Here is a 26689-nt window from a genome sequence, read left to right on the forward strand (position 1 = left end):
GTGTTGTTCCTAGGCCTGCTGTATAAAAAGTGAAATATTAAATGAAGTTCCTTGGACTGAAAACAAGTAACCTTATAAAGTAAAATAGTTTAAATAGACACACATCAAGAAGAGTAATGCTAAAGTAATTAGGTAATTAAAAGACAGCATACTTGAAGATTTACTTTTCTGTTCTCTCCTACCTGATGTACATAATTTTATTATCAGTCATTTAACATGTAGAAATGTAACAATTTGACAATAAGAGCACAAGGATGTGGGTGGTAGCAAAGCTATATTAAATTAAGTATATAACACTAGAGGATAAAGTGAGTCCACAGGAAAAAATTATGAAAAAGTCACATTAAAAAGGTTAATATTACAAATATCTACAAATATGTATTTGCTGTCCTTCACTCTCTTGGATTATTTAAAAGACATATAATTGCATAAGGTAATAATTACAAGAATGTATTGTCAGGTTTGTAACACAATAATAGAACAAAGAAGAGAGGGAAGAAAGTTTTATAGGAGTCACATTTATATATAAATACTGGATTTAGTGTGTATCTGAAATATATTTTGATAAGTTAACATGAACATTGTTAACTTTAGAACAATCACTAAGGAAATGTCTCAAATATATAGTGTAAAATATTTAAAGGAAAATTATAAAATAAAAATAGTAAAAATAAAATTAAAGAGGAATAACAAAAAATAAAAAAGACCTGAGATATATAGAAAACCAAAATATAATGTCAAATATAAATACAACTAAGTCAATAATAACGTTAAATGTGAATGAATGAATTCAATCAAATCTAATCAAAAGGCATACGTTTTCAGATTGGTTAAAAACTATCCAACAATGAACCCTTATTGGACACACACTTTAGATTTAAAAGAAACAAGTAGACTGAAAGTGAAAGGATGGATGATGATATATCATGCAATCTTAAAAAGTAGAGTGGCTATACTATTGTATCATCAGACAACATGAACTTTAACACTAACACTGAGTATTAGAGATAATAAGGAAAATTTTGATAATGCAAAGTGTTAATCCTTCAGGAATATATAACAATCATATGTATATGTGTGTCTAATAACAGAACTTCAAAACAGATGAAGCAAGAAGTAACAAGATTGAAGGGAGAAGTGGAAAGTTAAAAAATAATAGCATGAATTTTCAACTTCTCATCAGAAACCACCTTCAATAATGGATAGAACATCTAAAATTCTAAAATGAAGATCAATAAGGAAAAAGGCACCTTGATCAACATTATAATTCCACTCAACAACAGCTCTCAAGTGCCCTTGAAATATTCTTTAGGATAGACCATATATTAGGCTATAAAACAAAACTCAATAAATTCAAAGCCATTGAAATTATACCAAGTATGTTCTTAGATCAAGATTAGTGTCATTAAAAATAAATATCAGGCCCTGGCTGGGTCGCTCAGTTGGTTAGAGGGATATTTCCATTTGCCAATGTTGCAGGTTCAATATCCAGTCAGAGTATATGCAAGAACCAACTAATTAGTGCATGAATGGGTGGAAAAACAAAGTGATGTTCCTCTCTCTCTTTTTCTCTCATTTTCTCTCTCTATAAAAATCAATTAAAATGTAAAAATCAATATCAGAAGAAAGACTAGAAAATTCACTAATATGTGGAATTAAAATCCTCTTAAATACCAACTGGTCAAAGAATAAATCATAATGGCAATTAGGGAGATGCAACATTCAAAAACTTACTGATGAATGCAGCTAAGGCAATGCTTACAAAGAATTGTACATATTATAAGTCCTTATATATTTTTTTTCAAAAATAGATAAGCCTATCTCATCAAAATAATAAAAAAGGAGCAATGTAGCCCTCACTGGTGTGGCTCAGTAGATTAAGCACAAACCTGTGAATGAAAGAGTCACCAGTTCTATTCCCTCTCATGGCACATGCCTGGGTTGCTGGCCAGGTCCCCAGTAGGAGGCACATGGGAGGAACACACACATTAATACTTCTCTCCCTCTCTTTCTCCCTCCCTTCCCCTCTCTCTAAAAGTAAATAAATAAAATCTTTAAAAAAATAATATAAATGACCCTGTATACTATTTACCCAATCCCCCACAAACATTTCAAATTTCATTGTAATAAAAAGACAGTGTGATATTGGTATATAGATTATTTTGATTCTAGAAATAAGCATTTATATTTATGGTCAACCCATTTTTCTATTTGTGCCAAGGCACTCAATGGGTAAGGAGAAGACTTGCTAACAAATGAGTGCTGGGGAAACTAGATACTGACATGAAAAAACAAAGTTTTACTCCTTCCTCACACAACACGCAAAATCGAACTCAAAATATATCACTAAACTAAATGTAAGATGTAAACTAAGGGGTCTTTTAGAAGAAAATGTGTAAGAAAATCTTTGTGATTGTGGGTTATGTGAAGCTCTCTTAGATATGATAAAGAAACTCAAAAAGCAGAAAAATTAATTGGATTTCATCAAAATTGTTTGCATTTTTTAAGTTATTAAGAGAACTGACAGAACTGGAGAAATAATTGGCAAATTATATAGCTCATAATGAGCTTATATCCAGGTATATAAAGACCTCATAATTTAATAATAAAAAGAAAATAATCCACTTTAAAATTAGCAGAGTCTGAGTAGACTATTCTCCAAAGTAAGATATAGAAGTGGTCAGTAAGCACATGAAAGGATGCTCTCACCATCTTTTCTATTTGAAAAGTGTAAATCATCATGGAAATGAACCATAGTTATTTTACCCATCCATTTCCTGATGGACACTTAGGTTGCTTCTAGCACTTGGCTGTTGTAAATTGTGCTGCTGTGAACACTGGGGTGCACAGGTTCTTTAGAATTGGTGTTTCAGGGTTCCTAGGGTATAATTCCAGCAGTGGGATTTACATGATGGAATACTACACAGCAGAAAGAAAGAAGCAACTCCTACCTTTTGAGACAGCATGGATGGATCTGGAGAGAATTATGCTAAGTGAAATAAGCCAGGTGGTGAAAGACAAATACCATGTAGTCTCATCTGTAAGTGGAACCTAATCAACAAAACAAACAAGCAAGCAAAATATAACCAGATACATTGAAATTAGAAACAAACTGACAGTAACCAGAAGGGAGGTGGCAGGGGACAATGGGGGAGAGAGGGAAGGGATTTCAGTAACATGTATAAAGGACACATGGACAAAACCAAAGGGGGTAAGATCAAGGGTAGGAATTGGGGATGGTGGGGGTTTGGGGAACTGGTGGGGAGAAAATGGACACAACTGTACTTGAACAACAATAAAAATATTCAAAAGAAAAAAATATACACTAAAAATAACAATTAATAAACAAGCCATAGAGATCTAAGGCACAGTATAATAAATACAGGCAATAATATTGTACTATAACTATGTAATGTAACATCATTACATCAGCAATCATTTTTGATATATGACTATATATTTATATCAAAGTAACACACTGTATACCTTAAACTTATACAATGTTACACATCAAATTCATTCAATACAAATAAAAACAATATCAAAAAATAAAAATAAAAGAAAAGTGTAAATCAAAACTATAGTTAGATGCCACTTCACACCCACTAGGACAATTGTGATCAGAAAGAAAGTAACAGGTATTGGTGGAAAGACCTCATACATTGTTGGTGGCACTGTAGAATGGTGCAGCCACCTTTGAAAACAGTCTTGCAGTTCCTCAGTGTTAAACAGAGTTACCATATGATCTAGTAATTCTGGTGCTTGGTGATGTACCCAAGAGAATGGACATTTATGTACACCTAAAACTAATGTACACAAATGCTTACAATATGATTATTCATAATAGTCAAAAGGTAGAAAAACCCCAAATACCCAGTTGATGAAGGGATAAACAAAATATAGTATATCTATAAAGTGGAAGAATATTTGAAAAAAAGAAGAATGAAGTGATGATACATGCTTCAACATGGGTGAACCCCAGAAACATTATTTTAAGTAAAATACAGTCAGAAAAGAGCACATAGTTTATGATCTCATATTTGTATAATGTCCAGAATAGGCAAATTCATAGAGACAAAAAGTAGATTGCAGTTACAAGGTGATAGAGGAGGGGAGGATAGGGTATAACTGCTAATGGGTGTTGTGTTTACTTTTGGTTTGATGAAAAGTTCTCAAATTACACACTGGTGATATCTGAACAACCCTATATAGATTTTAAATAGGGGAATAGTAAGATATGTGAATTAAATCTTGTTAAAGCTATAAAAAAACTTAAATCCCATAATGAAAAAGTCTTCCATCTTTTCTCTTGCTATTATTCTTCCCTAATATTGTACTGCCTATTATGCCTCCCTTATAGTATGCATTCCTATGCTGGCATAGAATTTGAAGAACCCTAAAATGTATACATACATTGACTATATTTTTGCAGTTATATAATGTAAATTTTCAAATGGCAAAGGAAACTTTCAAATTATGTTGTAATAGTTTTTAGACTAAGAATGTAACAAAATAAGGAATTTTCAGAAATGGTATCCCATTGTAGTGTAGGTAAGGGTGTGAGTGGAAGAGGCTTGAGAGCTGCAAATGAGGAAGGACTACAATGACCGCTCAATTTCAGCAAGTCAACCAACCAGAGCATGCTGACTTTTAGTAATTTTACATATTGGAATTTGACATTTGTCAACTTTGACACCAATTGTGATTCTTTTCTTCTTTTTTTTTACACTACTTTACAAGTCTTCAGTTCTCAGAGGACACCGACCTGGTGTCCTAGAGATTGTCAGATCCCACAGGTTAAGGGCTTATTCTTACAAGACTGCACCCACTTCAGATAACAGTTGCAAGTATAGGTGTCTGTGATTCTGACCAACTGTCTATAAATTGGAGGTTCCTACAACCCCCTCCTCAGGGTCAGTTTATATGCTAGAGTGCCTCACAGAAGTCAGAAAATGAGCTTACTTACTAGACTACAAGTTTAGTATACAAGCCTATGTAACTTTGAAAGAGCCAGATGGGAGAGATGCATAGGACAAGGGAGTAGAAAGTCGTGCAGAACTTCCATGATTTCTGGGCAAGTCACTCTCCCAGAATCTTTACATGTTCATCATCCTAGAAGTTCTCTGATTCCAGTCCTTTTGGAATTTTACATTATTATTTTTTTCTTTTTTAACATAGGCATGATTGATTAAATCACTGGCCATTGGTGATTGATTCCACCTCTAGCCCCTGTTCCCTCTGAGGAGATCAGGTGATGGGACCAAAGGTCCCAATTATCTAATAACATTGTTGATTCTTCTGGCAACCAGTCCTGATCCTTAGGCGCTTTCCAAAAGTTATCTCATTAACATATTGAGGTCTGTCTAGAATTATCTAGCAATGTAATATGAAAAATAGAGGTATTTATTGAAAAAGATACAAGATACAAGAAACATTGTACATGGGCAGTGGTGCCTCAGTCCGCTTCAAAGTGGGCACCTTGGGACCTCACACAGTTCTCCCAATAGCTATCAGGCCCAGTCATACTTTCCTGAATATCATCGATGGTCTGAAATCTCTTTCCTTTCAATGGTGATTTTAGTTTTGGGAAAAGCCAGAAGTCACAGGGCACCAAATCTGGGCTGTAGGGTGGTTGAGTCACCTGGATGATTTGTGTTTTGCAAAAAAAAACCCCAAAACAACAAAAAACACAAAAACAAGCAAACAAAAAAACCCCTCTGCACAAGACGTGATGCATGAGTGGATGAGTGGGCACATTGTAGTGATGAAGCTGCCAGTCTCTAGTTGCCCATGGCTGTGGCCTTTTGAATCATCTGCATAGTTTCTGTGGAGGAATGTTCAAGCTTACTGCAAAATTTGATGCATATTCATTGCTCTGTTGGCTCAGTCATTTTGAATGTGATGGCCACACAATATACATGCTCACTAAATGATGTCTCTCACCCCCACTGACTAGTACAGTGAAGTGATGATTGTTCACACATGTGCATTCCATTCCACTCTCCTTGGCTGCTAGGTTACATCAATGTCGTGCAAACCATTCTTCTTATAATAATAATGACTGTATTTTTTTCTGGATAGACCTTGTAAACTCAGATGTGGTTGGTTGGAAAGGATTTTTTTAATTTTAATTTTTCATTTTATTTTTATTTTTAATAGTTCACTTTTTATTACATTTTCCCATTACCATTTGTCTCACTTATGAATATCAATATACTGTTATTGTTCTTATCACAGGAAAATTCCAAGGGTTTTAGGAACTTTATGAGACAAACAAGAACAAAGACCAATTATGTATTTCTTATTATAAATCACAAAGTAAATTTTGGAGAAATATTTTCATTATATTTTTAATATAGTTTGAAAACTATCATTTTATTTCATAGGATTCTCTGCATGGATTCCCCCAGTAGTGATTTAAAGCAGGCTGACTTTTACATTATATACGGGGGCACTTAGTAGTAAAGGGAATTTTGATGGGCCAAAATAATAAGTGCACACAGAGTTTCAGATCTAGTTATTTGGAAAGTCCCACAGAAATGCATTGACATGGGTAATGTTGGAAGAAACTTTAAACTGGCTTTCATGATGTCTAAAATCAGCAAAAAGATAATAAAATGTACTGTTAATTCTAACAGTACATTTAATGTACTGATAATTCTAACAGTACATTTCCCTGATTAAAACACTTCACTATCTCTGTAGGCTAAAAGTGGATTTCATCTAGTAATAGACCTCTTGAGAGCAACTTTTTTAAAAATTTCTTTAACCATTAATTTACAGACATAATTCAAGGTGTAATGCTAAAATTTTATTTTTAGTAAATAAAATGCCCATGGAAATGGTAAAATCAGCTTTTTGTGAATATAACCAGTAGTATTAATATTGTGGTTTTCCATTCACTCACTTTCTTGGTGAGACCTTAAATGCATAAGACATTGGGAACCTGAAAGCAGAGTATATGTCCTGATTTGTTTTCCTTTTTGAAGAAAAAATGAGTCATTATATGTATGCTACATGTATATATGTGCATTTAAAATTATTATATCTTTTAAATAATCAAGGAGAATGATATGTGAAAGTCTTCTCATCCTAAGATGAGCATACTACTTTTCTTCCATGGGTTCTGTGTTAAAGAAACTATGGTACTGATTACCCAGAGTGGAATATTAGATGAACTCTCCTATTGCTATTGAAAACATCTTTCAATTCTTATGCATGTAAATGTGTGAGAAAATATTTTCTCCTTCTATAATTTTTCTACTCTCTATCAATTACAACATAGTATACTAGTCCTCTAAAATATCCATTACTCTATAGTTTATTGAATTGTATTATATAACTTTTCAGTGTTCAACTTGTTATAAATATATATGTAAGTATATGCATATGCAAATATATAAAATCTTTTCATTGTATAAATGTGCTTTGTGTTAGATGGCATAAATGACACATGAAAAAGTAATTTTTTTACTCTCTACCTAATTAATATTAGGTATAATTATCAAGATTGTTACTTTTTTTTTTACAAAGAGACATTATAAAGAGCTGTGTATTGAATTGGGATAATCCAATGAAATAGTATTACTTCAAAGCTGAAAGAACTGTTAAATCTTATCTAATAATAGCCATTCAGTTTTGAATAATGATACTCATTTTTTTTCTCAAGCCTGAAATAATGAGATGAAAACTGGCAATGTTTTTGGTGGAAAAGTCTAGAGAACAAGACACTGAATGGTTTAGAGGAGACACCAAAGATAGGGTATTAAAACAATAATGCATACTTCTTGATTTCATTTAGAATTATTCTAGATATTAAGATGCTGTAAAGGACACTTTAGTACCTCAAAGTCCCATAGGTCTTTACATTAATAAAATGTAAAAGCTAGAGAAAATATAGTAATTGCCTAGCCACATTACCTCATAATTTAAATAAGAATATTGAGGTTTAATAGTAATGTTTTGAACTTCGTTTTTATTTTAAGATAGAAAAATCCAGAGATTGAGAAACATCGTTTAAGAGATAGAGGCTAATTAAACAAGAGGAAAAGAAATAATGAATTAATGAGACATCAACAATTTCAGAGTGGAGAAAATCCCAAAGTCTGATGAGAGTTCTACTTTAAGTTGTACAAGTCCACACAATATACTATGAAACAGGAAATGAAACAAATAAATAGATTCAGTTATGGGTATAGTTATTGAATTTTGGGTAAATTTTGAGGATGGTATTTTTAAATTTTTTAAGGAAAATTAAAGACAAGATTATTTTCTTAATTGGGTGTCCTCAAGGTTTGGAGTATAAGAATGGACAATTTGGAAAATTTACCTGCTAAGGAGTATTGGAGAAAATATTGTTGTGGAAGGACTGGAGGGCAGAGTTGAGAACTAAGTTGAACCCAGTTGGAAACCATAAAATAATGGTGGCACCAATGTGTGCAGTTGTGTGATTTTTCTTTAATTGCATTCATCAGTTCAGGGATTTTAGAGAGCTGGCAGAGAGGCACATTTATCCAGGTAAGGTCCTGCCACCCTACCCTCACATGTTGACATACACACTGACTCCTCAATGTGAAAAAATACTGTAGCAAAAATGTTCAGAATACTGACAGAATAGATACTGGCATCAGTGTTCAATGAAGAATGAAAAACCAGCTCTAGAACAGAACATTCTCTGCAAGGTCCTCATAATCACCAGCTGGACCACTACACTCAAAATGCATTTTTAATAGGTCACTGTTTCTTCTATTACTTTCATATCATTTATTTGGCTTCTTATTAGTTGGTGATCAACATTCATTTCTACTCTAAAGTTTAATTTTATTTTTTAGGCCTAAAAGTACATTTCTTTAAACATCAATATTTTCTGAGTTTCAATAAATCTGAATATTCACTTCACTTAACAGATAGTATAAATGCATCAACTCAAAATTTTAAGTAAAAAATCAGCCCTGGTCAGCATAGCTCAGTGGATTGAGTGTGGACTGTGAACCAGGCATCGCAGGTTTGATTCCCAGTCAGGGCACATGCCTAGGTTGCAGGCCATGACCCCTAGCAACTGCACATTGATGTTTCTCTCTCTCTCTCCCTCCCTCCCTCCCTCCCTTCCCATGATCTGTCTCCCTTCTCTCTCTAAAAATAAATAAATAAATAAATAAATAAATAAATAAATAAAATCAACAGCAACAACCAAAAACTTAGAAATTCAAAAGCATAACTGAACATTGGAAAATATATATTGTTTAATGTTTCAATTAGCATATTTGTTTTTTGTCATTTTAGAAAACAAGCCCATCAACACCATTCATTTTTTTCATTCTCTCATTTCCTCAAATTTATATATGAAACTAAAGGAAATAGAAGGATATAGTTAATATTTTATAGCTGCTTTATTTCTTTTAAAGTGATGTGATTTTTCAAGGGAATAGGCATATGTCGAATTGCTGCAGTACTATAAATCTTGGAAATAAGAATTGTATTGTTCATTATTCTTGCATAAATGTATCTAGGTATAAAGTTAAAAAACAGAAGCAATATGTTTTCTTTTTCCTTAGCAATGTCGATAAACCATTCCTTAAAGAAAGAGCATTTCATTCTTCATGACTTTGTCCTTTCCCTTTTCCTCCAGTTCTAATTTTATCTAAGAGCTTCACATGGCATGTTTGAGAGAATTACTTTGTCACAATCAACCTTGGAGATAATGAGAAACTTAAAACAGAGAATATAATTTCTAAAATAATAAAATTCCTGTGAATAAACTATAGGACTTTCAAAAATAATAACTATTAAAAATAGATTTTTTGAAGAAATAATGTAATGATAATGTAAATATTTATTTAAATTTTCTCCCTGGATGTGATCTAGATCTACTGTCAAAATTTTATTACTCAATACTATCAGAAGAATTATAGTTTTAATAACTAGAATTTTTATAACTCTTGAATTTTTAATCTGGGACCTTAGTATTACCAGGGATCTAAGAGAGTTTCTTGCTTTCTGATCTAAATTTCAGAATGGAAGCCAGTACTGTGTATCACTATTATTTAGCTTTCTGTGAATTACTTAGGTAATCATTTGAGAACACAAAAGTCAATTGGATTTACCTAAAGTAGGCAACTCTATGGGTCTACGAAGCTGTTCTCTATATAAATTAATATTGTGGAATGAGAACTCTATGTGTTTCATGTTTGCTTAAATTTAAATTATATATGTATATGTTCATACATATTTATACAAATATATACATAATTATTGTAGATATATATTTATTGCATTATTATTCATATTTTTACTTTTTTTTCCTTTTCTTGTGCTTCTTAAAAAAGACTGTTTAACATTTTACGTAATACTAGTTTGGGGATGATGAACTCCTTTAGCTTCTCTTTGTCTGGGAAGCTCTTTTTATGTCCTTTGATTCTAAATGATAACTTTTTTCAGTAATCTTGGTTGTAGGTACTTGTTTTTTTTCACTTTGAATACTTCTTGCAATTCTATTGTAAAGTTTCTGTTGAGAAATCAGCTGAATCTTATAGGAGCTCCTTTGCAACTAACAGTTTTGCTCTTGCTGTTTTTAAGGTTCTCTATTAAAATGCCAAAAGTTTGGTGACCATGCTGTGACTCAGTGTGGGTCTCTTTGGGTGCTTCCCGGACTTGTATGCTATTTCATTCACCAGGTTAGGGAAGTTTTCTGTCTTTATTTTTTCAAATACATTTTCAATTTTTTGCTCTCCCTCTTCTCTTTCTGCAGCTCCCATCATGTGAATGTTGGTATGTTTGAAGTTGTCCCAGAGGCTTCTTACACTCTTCTCATTTTCTCAGATTTTTTTTCCCTTTTGCCATTCTGATTGGGTGTTTTTTACTTCCTTATATTTCAAATCATTATTTTGATTTTCAATTTCATATACTCTACTAATGATTCCCTGTAAATTATTTTTCATTTCAGTTAGTATATCCTTCATTTCACATTGGTTATATTTTATGTTTCCCAGGTCCTTTTTTATGCTGTTTAAATTCTCTCTAAATTCATCTACTCTTCCCCTAAGTTTTCTGAGCATTCTTATAACCAGTGTTTTGGACTCTGCATCTAGGAGATGCCAGCACTTCTGTCTGGGAAAATATCTTCCCCTCCTGCTCTCACCCTGATCCCAGAAAATTCAGTTTTTCCTCGTATGTTCCTAGTGGCTTTTGAGCTACTGCCCCAGCTCTGGAAGTAAGAGGGTATAAGTTTGAGTAAGTCTGTCCTTTAAGGGGAACTGCCTGGGACTGCAGCATCTCTTTGTTTCACTCAGCCACAATTCCCAATTGTTTTCACAACCAGAATTTATGGGGACTTCACTACCCAGTACTGGAACCCTGGAATGGGTGGCCTGGTGACTCCTCACTCCTTAGCATAGACATTCATAGACAAGGTGTATTGCCCAATTTTTTTTTTGCCCGCATGTTGGTGTGGGACACATTCTGCATCTCTGCCTGTCCTACCAGTCTCAATGTGGCTACTTTTTATATTCTTAATTGTAGGACTTCCACTTGCTAGATTTTAATGTTTCTGAATTATATCTGTTCTGTAGTTTTAATTTTGATATGGTCATGGGAAAATGAGAGTACTGCATTTGTCTATGCTGCCATCTTGACCAGAAGCTAGACATTTTACTGTATTAAAAAATTCTGTTACCTACATATCTTTTAAAACTATGAATAATTATAGGTAGGAATGAAGTGATGAAACCAACTCATTTAAGAATGTAATGTATCACAAAATAGATATTTTTAAAAAGACAACTTCATATGTTTTTTTTTCTCTAAATATAGGATCACAATGCCATCACTGTTTAGCATAGTATAGAGCATTTTCTCCTTTATCTGAACTGTCTGCCCAACTTTAATGTGATTTTTATAGACTATATGGTTGATATCTCTGAGTTGTATATGTTATTAGATATTTATACTTGGTGTATCCTATGACCTGACATATAATTGATAATGAAATATTCTTTCATTTTTAAGGGTCCCTATAAATGTTTGTTTATTTGGAGTATGGTTCATCTAATAGGGGGTGAGATGAGGTGGAGTAAAAATGGTCAGAAATTTTAGCAAATATGAAAGAGTACATCCAACTAAATCTTTTTTGAATTATCAAATAGAAAAAAAGAAACGACTTGAAAAATGTAGTATTGACTATTTCTCTGTGTGGTAATTAGGATATTTTCAATAAAAATGTGACATTTTTAATGTGAATCATCATTGAAGTTCCACAGTAAAATATTATAAATATAATTTTAATGTCAGTACAATTTTCCCTTTGTTTTGGAAAAAATCTGTGACTAGTGGAAGGATTGCTCAATTTTCCTATTTGTTTGCTATGAGCCTTGTCCAAGTTTCATTTTTTTTTTTTTAGATTTTATTTATTTGTTTTTAGAGAGGGAAGCATGGGAGAAAGAAAGAGAGAGAGAAACATCAATGTGTGGTTGCTGGGGGTCATGGCCTGCAACCCAGGCACGTACCCTGACTGGGAATCGAACCTGCAACACTTTGGTTCACAGCTCGCACTCAGTCCACTGAGCTACACCAGCCAGGCCCAGTTTCAATTTTTAAAATCATTTAAGAGATTACATATGACACCTTTTCTAAATTTGGTGGATTTGGGCACTGTTTGTATAAAACAATAAAAGTTAATATATAACCCAGCAATTCCACTAACAAGTATGTATCCAAGATAAATGAATATATCCACATTCTTGTACAAAATGTTTGTAGCAGCATTGTTTATAATTGACCAAAGGAGGGGACAAAATGTCCATCAACAATGTCATTGGGAACAAACTGTGGTTTATCTATATAATGGCATTATACAGCCATAAAAAGGATGAAGTACTGATACATGCTATAACACGGAGACACCTAGATGTTATGCTACACAAAAGAAGCTGTTACAAAAGATCACATAATGTAATTATTCCATTTATATGAAATGCCAAAAATAGGTAAATCAAGAAAGACAGAATATAGATTTTTGGTTGTTAGGGACTGGTAGAATGGGGGATGAAGATTGCAGAATAGGTATGAGGGTTTTTGGAAGGTGATAAGAATGTTTTAAAATTAGTTTGTGATGATGATGTCACAAATCTGTGAATATACTAAAAACACAATTACTACTTTCTCAAAAGATGAACTAATGGCATATGAATTATATCTCAATAAAGCTGTTATATAAAAATGTAATGGAATTTTATATTTGTTTAAAATCTAGGGAAACTTTTATTTCTTTGTATTACTTAAAGTATAAATGTTAACTGCTAAAGATTAAGTATTAATTCTTTTCCCTCCGAGCCATATTGCAGTGGTCTTATGGTAAAAACATATTCTTTAGGAAAATCTTTGAGGAACCTAGCAAGAATTACCATGTTTTCATTAAGTACCTTAACTAAAAATAATTTTATTTTATTCAATTTAAAATATAAATTGAGATTCAAGAATAAAATAATACACTTCAAAATGTCACCATAGAAATGTTTATTTGTCTTTAATTAAAAAGCTATGTTTTTGAGTGAAATATTTTCTTCTTAAAAGAAAATTTTATTTAGAAGATAGCTATTTTTATTGGTGGAATTCCTTGATATTTTACTTTTTTCCAGGAAGAAGAGCTAGTCTTGTATGTATTAGGAAATTGTGCTAATACTTCCAGGAGGCATAAAAATGATTTGGTTGCTTTCTTTCTGGAAAACACCCCAATTTAATTGCTTGCTCACATAGCATTATCAGTTAGAATTAAGTCATTGTTTCCAGGTGCTCTGTCCTGTGCCCAAGAGTCCCCTCCTCTTCCAGATAATCCAGATGAGGTGAATTTTATTATGGGTGACGTAGGGTCATTGCTCCACTTAAAAGATTTTGCCAAGGAGCCAAGATTATGTTAGGATGTTTATTCCTGTTTTATTTTCAAAATTTGCAAAATGGCAGAAACATATCATGGTAATGATTAGCAGCATATATATTAAGATCATGTTATTCTAGGGACATTAATGTCCTTTAATCTGAATTTTTGATATCATATTACAGTAATATACCTCTACCTTTATTGATTTTTATAAGGATTAAAAGTAACATTGTACAAAAAGCTTTAGCACAATAACTTAAGTAGTTTTAATAGAGATAATACAAGTGCATAAATTCTATCCCCTCCTGCCACATGGATTTTATCTATAGTAGGCCAAGTCACTTTACATAAATTGGGAAATACTTAGTACAAAAAGATATTTGTTTGGAAATTCATAGTACATTTTGGAAACATAGTCACTTAAATATTTGCAACAAAGGCTGGTGGCTTACTAAATCTAAACAGGAGGAGGACAATGGCAAGTGATGGTTACTGAAAATTAAGATTTTTATCAGAATCCCAAGGATCTGCTCTTAATGAAACCCTGCCATAGATATTTTACTTGCCTGCAAAACACCTCTCCCACCCACTTCACCTCTTATTAATCCTTCCACACTTCCCCTGTAGCCAATTTACTTTTAAATTAGAAGTAAAGGCAACTGATCTCAACTATAGAAAAGGACAAATTGCTCAGATCTAACATCCCATCCACTGGCAATGTTTACTGTTGTAGTGATTGACAGACAATCCAATGTGGTCCAATAATGTCAATGTAGAGATGACTGGGGCCTTTAAAGAAACAAATAAACAGAATTTCTTAGTCTCCTGAAATAACCTCCAGAAGAAATCCTCTCTCTATACTTGAGTAGCTTAAGAAGCAAGTAGCCCTGTGACTATTTAGCACTAAAAGGGAAGCCAGTATTGGAATAAGCCTTATATCACATGATGCAGAGTAGAGAAAATGAAGGAAATTGGAGTCCTTATGACATTATTAGTTTTGTTTAGTTTTTATTTCATAATCATATATGTAACTCTACAATCCAGCTAGACTTGGAAAGGATAAGGAAAACATGGAACCCAATGAAGTGCAGTGAGAACACAAAGATTATAGAACATTCCAAGCAGATGAGGGTGAAGTGGTGCTCTTTTGAGCTACAGATGGAATGATCTGGTGTTTAAGAGAAAACACAAGTCAAATTTTTTAGAGTTGTCCACAGTCATTAATGGTGATCTTGCTGTTCTTGCCATTCTTGGACCCGTAGTGCTCCATGGCTATCACATCTATGCCATCTTCCACCTGGCTGAAGACCACATTCTTGCTGTCCAGCCATTCAGTCTTGGCAGTGCAGATGAAAAGCTGGGAACTATTGGTGTTGGATCCAGCATTTGCTATGGACAAGAAGATACCAGGACCTGTGTATTTCAGGATGAAATTCTCATCATCAAATTTCTCCCTGTAGATAGACTTGCTGCCTGTGCCATTGTGGTGTGTGAAGTCACAACCTTGGCACATAAATCCCAGAATAATTCTATGAAAGCAGGAATCTTTATAACCAAATACTTTCCACCCAGTGCTCAGAGCTTGAATGTTTCCTGCTGTCATTGGAGCTTTGTCTGCAAATATATCGAAGGAGATGTGGCCCAAGGGCTTACAATGTTGAAGAACACGATGGTGTTGACAATGTCTGGGTGCAGGAAGATCCAGGGCTGCGGTGTCTGCAAGGCACTTATGACATTATTGTGCTGGTGAATTAAATCATACATAAAAGCTCCTTGTTCATTGACTTTCCATTATTTGAGCTAATAAATCCTCCTTATTACATGAGTCATACTGAATTATATTTTGTTTTGTTTCTTGCAACAGAAAATATACTGAAATACCAGATAGTCAAATATGTTTTCCTATCGTTTCTGATACTAATATTTAGAAACATATAGTCTAGTAAACTTCTAAAATCTATTGATTTATACTGTTAATCATAACAATTACATTATAACAAAAAATAAAAATTTACATTCTAAACTGGGAACAGTGCAAATATAAAAATGGCTTAAGTATTATGGCTTAACAGAATGTTGAAGAAATAAAAATGAAATCTTATTTTATTGTATAAAATGTAGTGACTCATTCCAATGATAATAAAAATTGATAATCATTTGTAAGACATTATATATTTTGTTATGATAACTTGTCATGCATCATAAAGAAATTTTAAAATTTCCTGCTGTTTCAACCTTTGAAAAAAGAACATGAGATTATTTGAATACAATGGCACAGTTTACAAATGTTGCTATAAAATGAAAACAATTGACCATTTGAATGTATATTGAATGCAGCATATATTTGTTAAATAAACTCCATGTGGATTTTTATCTTAAATAAACTCAATAGGTGACATAAGGATTACTATATAGTACATATATATACCTAACTTTTGCATATTTTTGAAGTAGGATAAAAGTATTGATTTACATATATAGATACTTAGTTCAGGTATTACATGATGAATATTTGAAATTCAGGTATAAAACACTCCATGAGATAAAATTAAATTTGATGATGTGACAATATGATATTTTATTTTTGTTCCATCTGTCCCTAAGGCTATTTCATCTCTCTTTCTCTTTCTCTCTCCTTTTTATTTTAATTGGATATTTTTCCTGTTGTTTAGACAGGGGTGGGGAGGTTAAGCCTTTTGATCTGTCATTTAGATCACTCCTTCTATCCTCTTTCATCTTCACTACAGATTTGAGCTCCTCTACCATGTTATTTTTAATTCCATTTCTTTTTTGTTTCCATAACATTCATTTTTATAACTTTTTTCTTTGTTTAAATTTTCTATGTTTTATTTGTTTCAAAAGAATTTAAACTTTCTTAGAACACTCCTGTGATTGTTTTACAGTTCTTATCAGCTTCCAATATGTGATTCGTCTAAGTGTTGGTGTTAGATGATTATCTTTTATCTTTCAAATTGTGATTTTTATGGTTCTTGGTATGACACATTTTGTATTATATCCTGTATTTTTGATTATTATATTGTGAGACTATGAGTAATATATACTTTTTTAATTTTCAACAGGAACTTTCCCTATGTAGATTTAGCACATTGGAAGACAATTAAAACACACATTCCAGGTACAGGGAAGTAGGTGGGGAGCCTCCATTGCCAGGTCGAGCTTCAGGGTCTTTTTTATGACCTTCCCTGATGATTTATTCATTCTTACAGACTTTTACAATGTCATATGCCATTTTTTCTTAATATGCCCTAAGTGGTCAATGACAGGTTTCTCTAGCATGGTAGTGGCTTATTTGGCAGTTATCTGGCAGATGCCATTGTAACATATAGGCACTTACAAGAGAAAATACAGGTTAAGGCAATAATTTTTAAAATTAGTGACAACTTTTTTATATCAAGATCAGTATATCAGAACCATTAATTTACTGAGTCCTTAGGCTGGGGTTGAATCCTTCAAGGTATTTATTTCTGTTTTTATGTGATTTAATAAAGATGATACATTAGCAGACTCAATAGGTATGAGCACACAGCATTCTGTTTGGATAGCAGCACAGATGCTTCTTTGCAAGGCAGTAATAATGTCCAAAGCCTTTCTGTTTTGGAGGACAGCCTTTTTATCACAGACATTTGTAGCACCAGTCAGGTGCTACTGGAATAGAATTTTTCCAGCTGAGGCCCCTTATGACAAACTTCCCTGAGGGCTAGTACAGCTGGACAAAGAGACACTTGGAACCCAGTCTATTTGGCTCACCACCAGATACCTTTCAAAGAACGGAGACCAGAGAAGATATTTCTAACTTGTCACAAGCTAACCTCTTAGGACACAGAATGTGACAGAATGAAAAACCTCATCTAGTTTCCACATAAAGGCTCTCAACAATGTTTATCAGAAAAAATGCAGGTCTGCAGAGAACTGCTTAACTTTCCTGTCTGTGAGACCAGTGCAAACACCAGGCTCATAAGGAGTCTATGCCTGTGTCCTATCTCTATGGTATTTCTTTCTTATGATAAAATGACATAAAAACCATAGACATTAAAGATCAAAATACCTCTGAGCAAAGGGTCAAAAATAAAGTAAAATAAAAACCAAAGAGTCACTAGACCCAAGAAACTAGCTTCACAAATATTTTTCCTCAGGATATAAATTTAGAAGTGAGAAAAAGACTCACCGCTTTCATTTTGTTTGTTAGTTAATTTTGTTAATTCAATTCCACATATAAGTGAGGATATATGGTATTTGTTTTTCACTGACTGGCTTATTTTACTTAGCATATTAACCTCCATATTAATCTATGATGTCACAAAAGGTAAGATGTCCTTTTTATAGCCACATAGTATTCCATTATGTAAATATACCACTGCTTTTTTATCCACTCATTTACTGATCGGCAATTGGGCTGTATCTAGATCTTGGCTGTTGCAAATGATGCTACTATGAAATAGGTGTGCATATATTGCCAGCACATTCTTGCCAGCACTTTTTTGTTGATTTATTGATGATAGCCATTCTGATAGGTGTGAGCTGATACCTAATTGTGGTTTTAATTTGTATTTCTCTAGTGATTAGTAACATTGAGCATCTTTTCATATGTCTGTTGGCCATCTGTATGTCCTTTTTGGAGAAGTTTCTATTCATGTCCTTTGCCCATTTTTAAAATTGGATTATTTGTCTTCAGAGTGTCGAATTGCATAATTTTTATATGTTTTGGAAATTAAGCACTTATCAGCCTGTATCATTGGCAAAAATGTTATGCCATAGAGTTTTATTTTTATTTTGTTGATGGCTTCCTTTGCTTTGCAGAACTTTTTAAGCTTGATGCAGTCCCATTCGTTTATTTTTTTCTTTATTTCTTTTGCCCTTGGTAACCAAAATATTCCTATGGGAGATGTCTGAAATTTCACTGCTTATGTTTTCTTCCTGAATTTTTATGGTTTTGCAACTAACACTTAAGTCCATTTTGAGTTTATTCTTGCCTATAGTGTAAGTTGGAGGTCTAACCTCCTTTCTTTTGCATGTATATGTCCAACTTTCCCAACACCATTTATATTACCATCAACAATACATGGAAATTCTAATTTTTCTATAACTTTGCCAACAATACTTATTGTTTTTTTTTATTATAGCTACCCTAGTATCTGTGAAGTAGTATTACCTGCTTTAATTTAATTTATTTATTTATTATTTATTTATCCTTTTCATAAATTACTTCATTGTTGTTCATTTAGAGTTGTCTGCATTTTCTCCCCACCCCTCCAAACCCACTGGTATGGTATTTGTCCCTCATCAGTATTTGTCCCTCATTGCCTGGCTTATTTCATTTAGTATAATGCTCTCCAGTTCTATCCATGCTGTCCCAAAGGGTAGGAGCTCTTTCTTTCTCTCTGCTGCATAGAATTCCATTGTGTAAATGTACCATAGTTTTTTGATCCACTCATTTGCTAATGGGCACTTAGGTTGCTTCTAGCACTTGGCTATTGTAAATTGTGCTGCTATGAACAATGGGGTGCATAGGTTCTTTTGGATGGGTGTTCCAGGGCTTTTAGGGTATAATTCCAGCAGCAGAATTGCTGGATCAAAAAGCAGTTCCATTATTAGTTTTCTTAGGAAATTTCATACTTTTATCCATAGTGGCTGCATCAGTCTACATTCCCACCAACAGTGCACTAGGGTTTCCTTTTCTATGCATCTTCTCCAACACCTGTTTGTTGATTTGTTTATGATGGCCATTCTCACCAGTGTGAAGTGGTATTTCCTTGTTGTTTGAATTTGCACCTCTCTGATGGCTAATGATGCTGAGCATCTTTTCATATGTCTCTGGGCCCTGTGCATGTCCTCCTTGGAGAAGTATCTGTTTAAGTCTTTTGCCCATTGTTTAATGGGTTTTTTTTGTCTTCCTGGAGTGGAGTTGTGTGAGTTCTTTATATATTTTGGAGATCAAACCCTTGTCTGAGGTATCACTGGCAAATATGTTTTCCCATATAGTTGGTTCTCTTTTCATTTTAATGCTGTTTTCCTTAGCCATGCAGAAGCTTTTTAATTTGATGAGGTCCCATTTGTTTATTCTTTTCTTTATGTCCTTTGTTTTAGGGGACATATCAGTGAAGATGTTGTGCATGCGATGTCTGAAATTTTTCGGCTGATGTTTTCCTCTGCAACTTTTATGGTGTCATGACTTATATTTAAGTCTTTTATCCACCAGGAATTTATTTTTGAGTATGGTGTAAGTTGGTCATCGAATTTCATTTTTTTTTCAGGTAGCTGTCCAGATCTCCCAACACCATTTGTTGAAGAGGCTATTTTTACTCCATTTTATGCTTCTTCCCCCTTTGTCAAATATTAATTGACCATAAAGACTTGGTTTTATTTCTGGGCTCTCTGTTCTGTTCCATTGGCCTGTGTGTCTGTTTTTATGCCAGTACCAGATTGTGTTGATTACAGTGGCCTTGTAATACAGTTTGATATCAGGTATTGTGATCCCTCCTGCTTTGTTCTGAAGTAGATTATTTTAAATTGAAATATTAATTGTTTTCTTCTGGGTACCCAGTATTATAATGAAAAAAGTATACACTAAAAGAAACAGAAGAAAAAGCTTTAAAAGAATACTAGAATGTATCTATGTAACAAGAAAAAAAGGTAAAATGGATGGATAAAGAAATTGAAAGACATAAGATATATAAAAACGAATAGTAAAATGACAGGTGTAAATACCACCTCATCAGTGCATACATTAAATATGAATGATTAAGTGTTCCAGTTGTAAGGCAGAGATTGGTAGAAGAGATTAAAATAAATATGATTCAACAATATAAACTGCAGGGACCAGCACAAATAATGCCTCTTCTTTATTAGAAAATCTTTTATTGTAAAATTATAAGCATGTAATTAATTCTGTAATATAACACTATCACATTCAAGCACACCATATGACATTTTAGGTGAAATGTTCAAATTAAAACTATAAAAAAACCTATAAATTATTACTCCTATATTATTATCCTACCAACTATACTTAAGCAGGCTTTATTTCTGCAGGACCCTGTAGTTCTTCTTATAAAGAAGAAAAAAGTTTCCATTATCTTTCTGGTAGATTTGAAGAAAACTATACAAGTTCTCTTATAAAACATTAAGTTTTCAGAAACATTGTAGGGGTAGACTTATAAACCCAGTAAATACAAATACAAATACAAATACAAATATGTGTACATATGTGTGTAAATGTGTTATATTATTTAAAATGGAGTAAGAATATGTTAGTTGTGTGAAATCCAAAAAATCTCTTTTTATACTTCCTGCTTACTCTCAGCAGTCTCTTAGTTTACCTTGCTTTCTGTATCAGTGAAAAATTTACCTTCACATTCATTTATTGTATTCATCATTCATTTATGCATCTTTTCATTCATCCTTCCAACCATGGACCCAATCAATACACTTTATGAATCTCTTACCTCAAAAGGAGAGAGTCATAATAAAAGTATGACTCATACATTCAGTAAAACAATGACAAAAACAGAACCCCCCAAAATATACAAGGATATATTAAGAGTACAGATTAATGATAATGGGTAAATGATTATAAGAAATGGGAGCTTGGAATACAACTGTACTAACTGATATTTCATTGTTTTTTATTCATGTTGAGGTTCCAGTGTGTGGAAAGTATTATACACAGGAATGCCATGTATTATAAGAACGATAAAAGATGTTATCTAAACATGGATATTATTTTGCCACACTATCAAATTGAGATGCTATTAAAATAATGTGACTGAGATAAAATAGATGGAAATTTGGCAATAAAATCCATGAACATGTGTGTTGTTAATATGTAAAAAGATTGGAAAGCAGTCAGACTTTTTTTTTTTGCCAGTGCACTCCATTAGTCCATGTGAGATTTCTCTTTCTCTTTAGTATTAGTATTAAACATCAGTTATGCTGATAATCTCTTACTGAGCTTTGACAAATCTAAAATTTGAAAGGAAAGTATTTTTGCTTTGAAGGAAATCTTTTCTCCTCTTTTGTCTTCTACTCCTTATTTTTTATTTACTCAAACAAGGCAAATTTTCTTAAGATACAGAATGTATCAAATAATTCTACTTTTTCAGGGTGCATTTTTATAATACATTTTCACTAGGTCTTATGCAGGAGGCAGAAACAAGGCTTCCTACAGAGCTGCCAGCCTGTTATTCATTAAACTTTTAAATCATTGGGTGTAATGCAAAGATGATTCCAGTTTATTAATTACATGAATAATGATACTATGCAACATGTAATCATTTGGAGGTAATAAACTTTCAGTTATATTTCATCTGAAATATATTTTCTGGTAAAATATTTTCTTCTTGTAATAATTATCTAATTTACTTAGGAACACCATTAATCTGTGGGGGAGTTTTTTAGTTTGGATTTTTTGATATACATAACTTTTTATAAAGGGGCATTTTATAGAATGCAAATGGTGGAATTATACAAAATGATAACCCTTTAGAAACTAATGATTTGTTTTCTGATAAGCTCTGATAAGGAGTAAACTACAAATTCTTCTCTTTCTCAGGTTATACATGGAATATTAAATGCACCTGGGATTTTGGCTTTCTTCTTTATGTATGATAAAATGGAATTTTTCTGTAGTGTCTAAGAAATATGGTGGAAAAAACTATATATAGTAGGGATAAACTGTTTGGAGGAAATAAACTTTATTACATACAGATTCTTCATCCTTATCTAAAATTGTAGATACGGGCAAAATCTAGAGTTTCTCAAATCGTGGCTAAAGACCTTTTAACTCAAAGCACTCACAATGCCTTTGACAATGAATACATCTCAGGGCCATGATTAGTTTCTGCAGTAGAGTCCCTCTGGTGGGGGCAGAGCAGGCTAAATTTTATACACAGTTCCAGGTGTGCCATATGCCCTCAAAAGCCATGAGAACTACAGAAGGCCTTGAGTAGGCTTTTAGTGGAGCTGAACCTACTTGGAAAACTGGCTATGATACTCACAATTTCAGAAATTTTTTTTCAGGGGAAAGAGATGTAAATTCTCTCCAAAACCTTACAATATGACAATGCCTTTTCTATGAACTTCCTTAATTCTATCTATGTTGTTATAATTTCTCACCACCTTTATTTGAGTCATTTTTCACCATCCTTTTGTCAACATTGGTACAAGATATCCTTCTCAACTCTACAATAGATTAATCTCTCCTACTAAATGGTCAAGACACATTTCTTCATGTCCTTGTTAGATGAGAACATTTAATTTGATAAATTTATTTCTCCCATGCAGTTAATGGAACTAATGGTATTTTCTAAGGTACAATTATTGTGGGAACTCTGGGAACTACAGCAAGCCTGGAAAGTCAACCCTGTATTCGGGGTGCTGGTGAGTTACGTGGCTCTATGTTCATACACCTTCATACACCTGATCAAACACCTTCATATATGCTGCTTTACAGAAAGGAATACAGCATAGTTAAATACATGTCATTCTAAGGAGCACAACAATAATAGAACAACTCATGATATACCTAAAGAAGCATTGTAATATAAAGAACACTGGTGGCTTATCAAGCTTCATTGCTTTCTTGTTGTGTCACAATTAGCAGGCTATAGAATCTCAACTGGACTCACCAATGAGGATAATAAATCCCTATTATGGATATAATAATAACCTCTTGAGGATAGTCTGCAGATATATGAAATAATGATGCTGATAAGTGCTGTAATAGAAATTTGTACAAGATGTTTTCAGCTCCAGTGGGGAATACCCAAATATGTCTTAAGATGTGTGGAGAATGGCCCAGGACAGGCTTTACATAGGCATCTTGGTCAATGTCCAATATTGCCAAAGGAAGCATGTAAAGAGTCTATTAGTGTAGGACAAAAGGAATTATTATCAAAACTATAGAAACTAAAGATAGATGATTAAACAAATCCATGAGAGTTGCATCTTGTCCCTTCTAGCATTGGCAGATCTCCTCTAAGGATAGCTGCAACTTGGTCAATGCCTTAAATATATATTGAATTAAATTGGCTGAAACTGAATTTAATTAAGTGGAATAGAGTAATATATTACTCTATTAGCCCGCATGAAAGTCTAGAAGGTTTTATTTTTCTGTTCAGGACTATTTGCTGTTTACTGCCTGTATTTTCAGGAAGAGTTATGGTGTCAGAATATATACACAGTTCTGAAGTGGAGTCTATGTCATCTATGTTCCCATTGGAAAAATTAAAACATGCAGTCCCTGGTGAAGTAAAGGGATGTGGGGTAGATCTTGATTTTTTATTCATTCTCACACACAGTACACATGGTAGTGAGAAGAAAAGAAGATACTCTAAGATCTCCAGGTTAAGGGAATATTTATACTTGTTAGAATATTTAGAATCACATACTCAATGTGATTTCAATGGCAACAATGAAAAAGATTCTCAAATAATGTTTTTGTAAGTATATGGTAAGAAAACTGTCTCAGCAGAAGTCTAAGAAATCTGTCCTTTAATGGGAAATCAACATGATTAGAAATAGAAGAGTGAAGTGAAAGCTGTATTTAAGCTTAGGAAGAATTGAAATTGACATCCATCAGGAAGAAGTCTGTGTAAAGGGACAGACTGAAGATTTGAGAGGGGAACAAATGAGTCTTATAAGCAACAGCAGTAATATTAATAATTATAGTTAGAATGAACCAGCATTGCACTACTTAATCATTTTTTTCCAAGACTATATTATAGTTAGATGATCTAAGTTTTGGAAAACTCATAGCTATGAATTGAAGTAGGCAAAGGCAGGAAGGGGCACTTTTTATATTCTCACAAATAAGGAAGTTTTATAATTTTTTAAAAATCAAGTTACTGCTTAAGATGGCACTATTTTGTGAATGACAGCTTTCCCAATACAGTGGAATTGCTTAGCTTACCACAAAGAATAAATATTAAAATATGCTTGTTGTCTGTCACAAAAAGTTTATTAATGTATGCAAAGTTGTTTTCAGAAAATTATATTTCATCTATGAAATTTTAACAGCTTTCTAGACATTTTCTAAGTGTTTTAACCATAAAACTTACCTGGCAGCCTCTTTGTCTGTTGCAACATCTTCATGTCTTCCTCAAAAGACTGCTGTTGCCCCAGGCCAAAGAAAATACTCTTTGACTCATGTTCATTATATTCAGTGAGACAATTTCCCCTAAACTAAAAGAATGAATGTCAAAATTAGTAGCAATAAAAACATTTAATTATACATTTTCATGAAACCCAAGTGTTACAGAACAGACTGGGGGGTGGTGTGAATGATATACTATTGCTGAATGGACCTACCCTTGTGCTCCAGGAGTCCCCCATGCCCCCATAATAACTAGGTTCTCCTTGCCTGCTGCCAGGGAAAGATGTCTCTCAATGCCAGAGATTGGTGAAAAAGAAAGGGATTATTTATTTAAAGAGTTATACAAACTTAAAAGTAATGACTTAATGTCTTCATTGAGATCCCAAAGTCCTTTAGAATACCCACATATGTACAATCCTTCCTTTACTTTCTGCCCATTTTGGGGTACTGCATCTCAAAAAAGAAATAGAAGTTCATGGTTCTTCTCTGACTAAGCCAAAAAGATGCTGCATGGCTGCCATGCCTGGGTTTAAATCTCAGTGCCAATCATCCTCTGTTGCACCATTTCTGACTCCTTCTATAATGGGCCACAGCTGCCAGCATTCCTGTATTTTTCCAGCTTTCCTGGGCTTCCATAGTAAGTCCAGGCAGGTGTGGCCCTGTGGTGTGGAGCCAATCATCTCCAAGCTCTTACACAAGCTCTGTAACCAAGGGGACCTGCCTCCCAGTTACATCATGGATTGAAGTCACTCCCATCCCTCTGGCTCAAAACATTGCCACAGCTATTTAACATATCTATAAAACAAGTTAAAGGTTATGATATGTTAAGTGGCTTGTCTAGAGGTTATCAGCAAAACTGTTGTTATTCAAAACAACTTTCAATGGCCCTGCTCCATGCATCCCATCCCCCAGCTCAGACTTATGGGGGTGAGAACATCCTATATATATTTTTTTTCAAATATTTTTTGGACACCGAGTTCTGGACCCCATTACAAATCCCTATTCGTGACCCCTCCCCGCATGGCTGCACCCTGTTACACGAGTAGTCATTAAGATGAACAGGAGACTACAGTGAGTGTCCAGGCCTGCTCCTTTATGACCAGCAGTATGAAACTTGGTTGGGTTCAGACTATAGAACTCAACTCAGCTGGAACATCTCTGAATTATATTAAGTCATGCACATATGTTTACATGGATGGGGAGGGAATGTACTTCAATTTTAAATTGATTTTCTGTTAAGGTTGTGTCTTCTGTTTGTTTGGATATAGTTTATACAATGACAAAAATGAGGGTGTTCTCATTGTTTTGCCCTGGGTATTCTCCATGTGAAATTCCTGGACCACCTTTATCAAGGTCACCTGGTGACTTACTAAAAATTAAAATTTGAGCTCTACCCTAGAGCTACTAAAGCAGAAACTGTGACAGCAGAGCTGAGCAATCTGCATTTTGGTGACCTGTCTAGGTGATTTTGCTACCCAATAAACTTTGGGAACTACTCTTCTAGGCAAATTGTATCTAGATTTAGGAAAAGATGAATATATAATATCAGAGCATGATGGTGTAAGACATAGTTTTCAAAAGCCAGCATACGAGCTTTTTTTTTTTAGGAAAATTTATTTTTAAAGATATGAAAATAATGTATTTCTCTTTAGTGATACTCAATGACCCTACACTATATTTTCTATCCAATAATTAGTACAGTACCATGT

At 33.4% G+C, this 26689-nt stretch overlaps 2 protein-coding genes across 3 annotated transcripts in view; one reads left to right on the forward strand and one right to left on the reverse strand.

Moving 5' to 3' along the window:
* SNTG1 (syntrophin gamma 1) overlaps positions 1–26689 on the forward strand; it is a 795508-nt gene that overhangs the window by 65026 nt on the left and 703793 nt on the right. The window lies entirely within an intron of this gene.
* LOC114501366 (peptidyl-prolyl cis-trans isomerase A-like) lies at positions 15072–15473 on the reverse strand. Its single transcript, XM_036031665.1, has one exon. It carries the CDS (start codon positions 15471–15473, stop codon positions 15072–15074), a length of 402 nt encoding a protein of 133 aa, XP_035887558.1.

This window comes from Phyllostomus discolor, chromosome 7 (genome assembly GCF_004126475.2).
Source record: "Phyllostomus discolor isolate MPI-MPIP mPhyDis1 chromosome 7, mPhyDis1.pri.v3, whole genome shotgun sequence".
In the NCBI taxonomy this organism is placed as follows: domain Eukaryota; kingdom Metazoa; phylum Chordata; class Mammalia; order Chiroptera; family Phyllostomidae; genus Phyllostomus; species Phyllostomus discolor.

What these genes read in the sequence shown, in the direction of transcription:
- LOC114501366 (XM_036031665.1), bottom strand. Translation starts at nt 15,473, where the DNA reads ATGACAGCAGGAAACATTCAAGCTCTGAGCACTGGGTGGAAAGTATTT.